This window comes from Triticum urartu, chromosome 4A, assembly GCF_056163025.1.
Source record: "Triticum urartu cultivar PI428250 chromosome 4A, HENAU_Tu73, whole genome shotgun sequence".
Lineage (NCBI taxonomy): Eukaryota > Viridiplantae > Streptophyta > Magnoliopsida > Poales > Poaceae > Triticum > Triticum urartu.
This window is the reverse complement of record NC_141876.1, coordinates 493,802,614-493,810,922: the sequence shown is the minus strand read 5'-3', so window position 1 is coordinate 493,810,922 and position 8,309 is coordinate 493,802,614. Positions and strand designations below refer to the sequence as shown.

At 45.0% G+C, this 8,309-nt stretch overlaps 1 protein-coding gene across 1 annotated transcript; it reads left to right on the top strand.

Annotated features, from left to right (window-relative positions):
• Nucleotides 1-4,984: 4,984 nt before the first annotated feature.
• LOC147976278 (uncharacterized) lies at nucleotides 4,985-5,803 on the top strand. The gene has a single exon (XM_087520805.1). The coding sequence runs from the start codon at nucleotides 4,985-4,987 to the stop codon at nucleotides 5,801-5,803; it is 819 nt and encodes a 272-aa protein (XP_087376931.1).
• Nucleotides 5,804-8,309: the final 2,506 nt, after the last annotated feature.

Genomic DNA, 8,309 nt, shown 5'->3' with positions numbered 1-8,309 from the left:
ATGGTTTCAATTTAAACCGGCTTGTTTTTTGACAATGAATTGCCAAGTGTATAACAGTCATCATACATGCGGAAGTATTGGCTTTTAAATATTGGGTTATCACCCTTACTGTTCGGGTTACATAAGCTGGCAGTCCAGATTCAAGATCATAGGTATGATATTGTCTTTAAAATTCATAACAGACTTATTTGTGTTTTCTTCAATCAAAGACTTTCCAGCCTTATTCATCCTTACATCTAGCCTTGATTATACATTTATGTTAATTTCCATATGTATGTACCGGGTGTTTTGACCCGTCCAGCGACAAACCGCCAGGACAGTTTTTCATCTTTTACATACAGGAACAAATTCAAACGCTACAAATATGATAAAGGATGTAAAGCATATATTGACATAACGGATAAAAGTGTCGTACGCAGTATGATATGCACGATGGCATAGGCAGAACATGAAGTTTTAAGCTAGCCTATTACAAGGAGTCTGGATCCCAAAAGGTTAATACTGTTTTCCAACTAAGCAGATGCCGATTCATTAAATCTTGGCCGGATTATTTGGATGGTTACGAATCCTCCCTCGCCGATTCATATTCCTCCACCATTTGGAAACCGGGCTTGGACCAATCAAAGCCATGAAGAGCAACGAACTCAGCTTCATCATCAATTAGACCAGACGGGTCAATTTCTGGGGCAAAGGTGTGTTGGCAAACTGACGGGATTAGATCTGTCACTTTATATGAAGGAGTCGCCATCTTTTTATTCTTAGCATCAAAACCCGGCTGATACTTATCAACATTGGTCTCATCACCAAGGATGGTAGCATGAGGTCGAATTCCCTTCACGCAAGCAGCAAAATCTTTCTGATCAAACGGAGTCCCATCGTCCTTAAAACTGGGATACCCCTTGGCTACATCCGCCGGGTCTAGCTCCGGCACCCAGGCTTTGGAGCGGCTTAGAGCAGTTAGGGCTCCGGCTCTTGCACAGGACCGTTTGACTTCTTGGAATCTGGCGGGTAAGATAGATAACTTCTTCAAGACATCACTCAAGAGGTTTGGTCATTGGTTGGCTGGGAGATAATTGCAAGAGCCCGTTGAGCTCCAGTATACAGTTGCTCCACCAGGGTGTAAACCACCTTGAGCTTTATCAGACTGTTTTGGCTCAGATTGCTGCTCCGTGGACCTACGAGGTATTCCAAAAGGTTAAGCAGGCGGCTTACATTATGATGGAAAAAATAGAGTTTAAGTAAATAATATGAGAACTCACCAAAGATTGTAGAGACCATCTGAGACACACGGCTTTTTAAACCGATGAGTTCCGAAGTAACCTCTTTGAGAGCCGCCTCGGCCGTTTCAGCATGCTGTATCAGCAAGGTTTTTTCATCGGCCCAAGATTTTTTCTCTACATCAAAACTGGTCTTCAGTTTCTCTACTTCCGATAGGCTCAACTTGAGTTTGGATTTGGTATTCTTTATCTCAGTCTCTTGAGCCTTCGCATCGGCTAGTTGAGAATCTAAGTCAGTTATGGCGGTCTGTAGACATGCACAGGTGTGTCAAAGTTTATTCCAATAGAGGTCATAATGGTTAAAGTCCCAAGTACTTTGCAAAGCAACACAACTCGGCACTTGGGGGCTAATGTCTGCCAAAGCAATTTTTTAAATGCAGAAATGACTCTTCTAAAAAGTCCCAAGTGTTTTACAAGTAACAACGCTTGGCACTTGGGGGCTAATGCATGATATTCAGAAGGTTTTTTCCTCTTAAGCCGGATAAGAATACTAGTTTGGACTGGGTCAAGCAAATTATGAAGTTAAGTACCGGCTCATTCCTGATGAATTAAGCTGGCCCTTGGGGACTACAGGTGATATTATACTCATCAACCTATATCACAAGTCTATAGATCATTCAAGTTTATCATAATCAGGAGACTTGGGGCGCATGGCAGAGTAGATAAACTAATGAAAGCCGGAGAACATACCTCATATTTCAGTTGCAGCTGTTTGACCATCTCAATTTCAGAGTCACGACTGGAATGCACATGACTAAGGTAGCCAGATAGCACATCACTAATACTCAAGTGAGCATAGTGAGAGATGTCAAACCACACTTTTTGCTTTTCCAAAGCCTCTTGCTTGACGGAGTATCTGGATAGCACAGTTGGATTGCCCGGTTCAACAAATCTACTACCAGTGATTAAAACGTCATTGTCGTAAGTCGCCGGCGGGTTAGCTGAGCTTGACGGTTCAACAGTAGATGGGTTGAGAATAGTTTTGTCAACAGACAGTTCAGGAGCTCGAAATGAGCCTCGCAGCCCAGGAATAACTCGCATAGGGCAACATAGCCGGCAATGTGTAAAATGGAAGCAGGGGTGAAATTATGCAGTTGGAGGCCGTAAAACTCCAGGAGCCCGCGGAGGAACGGATGAATCGGAAATCTGAGTCCCCTCAATAAGTAAGGGACAAGGAATACCCGCTCCCCCATAGAGGGGCTGGGGAAGCTCTCCGCTTGCTCCTCGCCATTGTAGGTGGCGAGCCCGGCTCAAACGAGCACCATATACGCCGGAGGGAGAAATCCCTTATTCTGCAGTTCAACTAATCGACTGTGTGGGACTGAACACCTCTCCCAATCACCGGGCTTAGGGCTACGGGGGTGGGAGGAGGAGCTGCTGAGGTCGGCCATGCTGGAGTAGATCTTTCCGTAGCGCAATGCGATGGATTCTCGCTGGGGGAGGATGGTATGGATTGGATCTAAGGATCCCCATCCCTTTAATAGACAATTTATTTATCTGGCTAGGCGGGCGAATGTAAAAATGCCCTGGCGCCTCGCATTCATTCGACGCATGGAAGATAACCCTTATTGGGCGCAGAAGCCAAGAGGTTCAACATTTATGGGACCGGACACTGCTTAGCCAACGTTCGAAATTTGGAGAAGAACCCGCCTTGCAATGCCAAAGACAACACTGCGCGCCGGACTCATCGTCATTGAAGCCTGGTTCGGGGGCTACTGAGGGAGTCCTGGATTAGGGGGTATCTGGACAGCCGGATTATATCCTTTGGCCGGACTGTTGGACTATGAAGATACAAGATGGAAGACTTCGTCCCGTGTCCGGATGGGACTCTACTTGGCGTGGAAGGCAAGCTAGGCAATACGGATATGGATATCTCCTCCTTTGTAACCGACCTTGTGTAACCCTAGCCCCCTCTGGTGTCTATATAAACTGGAGGGTTTTAGTCCGTAGGACAACATACAATCATACCATAGGCTAGCTTCTAGGGTTTAGCCTCTCCGATCTCGTGGTAGATCAACTCTTGTACTACACATATTATCAAGAATAATCAAGCAGGACGTAGGGTTTTACCTCCAACAAGAGGGCCCGAACCTGGGTAAAACATCGTGTCCCCTACCTCATGTTACCATCCGCCTTAGATGCACAGTTCGGGACCCCTTACCCGAGATCCGCCGGTTTTGACACCGACAATAGGTAATATTGGTAGACGTCAAGAAATGCCTATGAATTATTCACTTTCTGTCGAACCATTTGATGTTTGGCGATTTGATTACATGGGACCTTTTCCTTCTTCTAGTGGGTACACTCATATTTTAGTTGCTATTGATTATGTTACTAAGTGGGTAGAAGCTATTCCAACTAGTAGTGCTGATCACAACACCTTTATTAAAATGCTTAAGGAAGTTATTTTCCTAGGGTTTGGAGTCCCTAGATATTTAATGACCAATGATGGTTCACACTTTATTCATGGTGCTTTCCGTAAAATGCTTGCTAAGTATGATGTTAACCATAGAATTGCATCACCCTATCATCCTCAATCTAGTGGTCAAGTTGAACTTAGCAATAGAGAAATAAAATTAATTTTGCAAAAAATGTCAATAGGTCCTGGAAGAATTGGTCTAAAAAATTAGGTGATGCACTTTGGGCATATAGAACAACATATAAAAATCATATGGGTATGTCTCCTTATAAAATGATTTATGGAAAAGCTTATCATTTGCCTCTTGAGTTAGAACATAAAGCATATTGGGAAATTAAAGAACTCAACTATGATTTCAAACTTGCTGGTGAGAAGAGGTTATTTGATATTAGCTCATTAGATGAATGGAGAACCCAAGCTTATGAAAATGCCAAGTTATTTAAAGAAAAAGTTAAACGATGGCATGATAAAAGAATCCAAAAGTGTGAGTTCAAAGTTGGAGAATATGTTCTTTTGTACAACTCTCATTTCAGATTCTTTGCAGGAAAACTCCTCTCCAAATGGGAAGGACCCTATGTTATCAAGGAGGTTTATCGATCTGGAGCTATCAAAATAAAAAGGCCAACTCCACCGCGTGACCCCATCTTGTCTGGGTGTGTCCAATTGGGGTAGAACGGACGAATAGCACGACCCAATGTGCGGCCCCAAATGGATAAATGTACGGATTTAATCCGTTTTCGACCCATCCCCGGCCCAAACTTGCGCCGAGTTTGGGCTGAAACGGACATCACGCGGACGGGTTAGCCGCACGCCCTTGTCCCCCCGTGGCCCACCTGTCGGGGACACTAGCAGTCCCTTCGCTTCCAACGCTTCCACCCCCTCTCCCGGCCCCGCCACCGACGTCACCGCTATTCTCTGGCCGCCTCCTTACTACGCAGCCCCCGGCCGTCCATACCAAACCACGTCTCGACATGGCCGCCACCACGCCCATGCTTTTGTCGTAGTTTTGGCCATCAATTGGAGGAGGTTTGGCCATTGCCGTTGCAGCCGACGGCAGAGGGGACACGACCATCGGCGACGTACCACGGCGGCCGTGGTAGCTTCCGACGAGTGCTCCAGAGCAGCCAGTAGCCGGTCGCCAACCACCCCTGCTGCATCGAGGTGATCATCGCGGCCTCTTTGCCACCACGCCCACAAGGTGTTCTATACTTTGCCCACAAAGGTATGGACAATGGAGATGAGTTTTTCTTCCACCACTTCATTTGTTCATCGGACGATTCATCGTCGGATGGAAGATCTTGTGGTGGCTGCACTGGTCGTTCACGACCACATTCAACAGCAGCTTCCTTGGTACAGGGGGTCACTCCCTGGCCGTGCTCCCAACTTGAACCGCAACATGGAGAGAGGCCATGCCCTGCTCTATGCCGATTACTTTGCGAACACGCCGCTCTTCAAGCCGAATAAATTCCATCACCGTTTTCGAATGGCAAGGCATGTGTTCAGTCGTATCCGAGAGGGAGTGGTTGCTCATGACCCATACTTTGAGTGCAAGACGGATGCCCTTGGTAAGCTTGGATTCTCCTCTTACCAAAAATGCACCGCGGCCATCCGCATGCTTGCATATGGAATTCCAGGCGATCTGGTGGATGAGTATGTGCATATGAGTGAGACAACATGTCTGATGTCAATGTACAAGTTCTGCCAGGCTGTGATCGAGGTGTTTGGCCCAGAGTACTTGAGGCAGCCAACTGCCGCTGATACGGAGAGATTGTTGGCGACCAACGCAGCTAGAGGCTTTCCAGGCATGCTTGGCAGCATAGATTGTATGCACTGGGAGCGGAAGAACTATTCATTTTCTTGGCAGGGCCAGTACAAGTGGCATGTCAAAGCGTGCATTATCATATTAGAAGCGGTGGCTTCACAGGATCTTTCGATATGGCATTCTTTCTTCGGTATGGCAGGTTCTCACAATGATATCAACGTGCTGCAGCATTCTCCAGTCTTCGCAAGGCTTGCAGGAGGCCACTCCCCACCTGTCATCTTTGAGATCAACGGCCACCAGTACAACAAGGGATACTATCCAGCTGATGGTATATATCTTCAGTAGTCAACCTTTGTGAAGACAATCTCGAACCCCCAAGGTGAGAAGAGAAAGAGGTTTGCCCAAATGCAAGAGAGTGCTAGAAAATATGTGGAACGTGCTTTTTGTGTGCTTCAATCTCGGTGGGGTACCGTTCGAAACCCTACATTGTCATGGGATGAAAGGAAGCTTTGGGAGGTGATGACTGCTTGTGTGACTGCTTGCGTGATGAGAGTATCTTCGACCAAGGATTTGATTATCAAGGTGAAAATGTTGAGCCCCTGCACCAAGAACCGACCACATTTGAATAGTTTGTCCAATTCCATCGTGAGCTGCGTGATTGGCACACTCATTTGGATCTTCAAAATGACTTGGTTGAGCACGTGTGGGATCACATTGGCAACCAATAGATGTATTGGTTCATTTTATGTTCATTCAAGATAATTTCGATTTGGTTGTAAAACTATTTTATTAGAGACAATTTCGATTGGGTTGTAAAACTATTTTTATTTTTAGACAATTAATATTTGGACGTGCAAACTAGTTTTGATATGAAAATATGGGCATTTTTGGCCCTTGCAGACAGGATGGGGCAAACGGATGCGGCTGCGCGCTGGGCGCACGGCCACCGCATCCCAGGACAGGCCCGGACACGGCCCCATCGCCCAACCCAAAGGGACAAAATCCGGCCAAACCGGACGTCCGTTTGGGGTCGCACGGTGGAGTTGGCCTAATGCGAAGGTACTAACCTGAAGGTTGTTAATGGGAAATGAATAAAACAGTATATCTCAGGTACCCCCATTAATGTTGAAAGCAATATTATCCAAACTATGACACCATAAGAACACATAAAAGAAACTTTCCGGAACACTCCAGAATCGTGAAAAAGAGGAGGTACGTGATACGGTAAGTAAACGGACTCCAAAAAATCTGTAAACATATTTTCCGTCTATTTTGGAATATAACAAAAATTAGGAAAATAAGAAACAATCAGGAAGGTCACCCTGGTGGGTGATACGTCTCCAATGTATCTATAATTTATGAAGTATTCATGCTGTTATATTATCATTCTTGAGTGTTTTACAATCATTTTATAGCAGCTTTATATCATTTTTGGGGACTAACCTATTGACCCAGTGCCCAGTGCGAGTTGCTGTTTTTTGCTTGTTTTTTACATTGCAGGAAATCAATATCAAACGGAGTCCAAACACCGCGAAACTTTTTGGAGATTTTTTATGGACCAGAACACCCAAGATGGGCCAGAGCAGCACCTGGGGGGTGCCCCAAGGGGGGCACGCCTGGGCCCCCAGGTGGGTTGTGCCCATCCCGGTGGCCTCCCGCACCCCTCTTTATCCTATATATTCCCCAAAATTCCAGAAACCCTCAGGGTTACCCTAGATCAAAAGTTCCACCGCCGCAAAGCTTTGTAGCCACCGAAAACCAATCTAGACCCCATTCCAGCACCCTGCCGGAGGGGCGAATCATCTCCGGTGGCCATCTTCATCATCCCGGCGGCCACCATGATGAGGAGGGAGTAGTCCACCCTCGGGGCTGGGGGTTTGTACCAGTAGCTATTGTTTAATCTCTCTCTCTCTCTCTCTCGTGTTCTTGAGATGTCACGATCTTGATGTATCGCGGGCTTTGTTAATGTAGTTGGATCATATGGTGTTTTCCCCCCTCTATCTTGTTGTGATGAATTGAGTTTTCCCTTTGAGATTTCGTCGTTATCGGATTGAATACTTTTATGGATTTGAGAACACTTGATATATGTCTTGCAATTGAATACTCATGGTGACAATGGGGTATCGTATTGATTCACTTGATATATGTTTTTGCACTCAACTCGCAGATTCCCGAGGTGACATTGGGGTAATCTATGCATAGCGGTTGATGCATGTTCTTGTCTCTGTTTCTCCAGTAGAAATATTGGGGCACTCTTTGAAGTTCTTTGTGTTGAATTGAGTATTATGAATATGAATTTGCTTTGGTGTTATTTTAGTACGAACTCTAGGATAGATCGAACGGAAAGAATAGCTTTGTGTTATTTTAGTGCGAACTCTTGAATAGATCAAACGAAAAGTTTAGCTTTGAGGTGGTTTCGTACCCTACAAACAATTTATTCTTATATTCACCGCTAGATAGGAACTTTGGAGTGATTATTCATCGCACTTTGAGGGGTGGTTATATGATCCAATTATATTAGCATTGTTGAGAGATTGCACTAGTGAAAGTACAGACCCTAGGCCTTGTTTTCAAGCATTGCAATACCATTTGTGCTCCGTTTTATTGATTGCTACCTTGCTATTTTTATTTATTAAGATTATAAAAATATATTTCTACCATCAATATTACACTTTTATCACCATCTCTTCGGCGAACTAGTGCAACTATACAATTTGCCATTGTATTGGGTGTGTTGGTGATACGTCCATTTTGCATCATGCTTTTATATTGATATTTATTGCATTATGGGTTGTTATTACACATTATGTCACAATACTTACGCCTATTCTCTCTTATTTTACAAGGATTA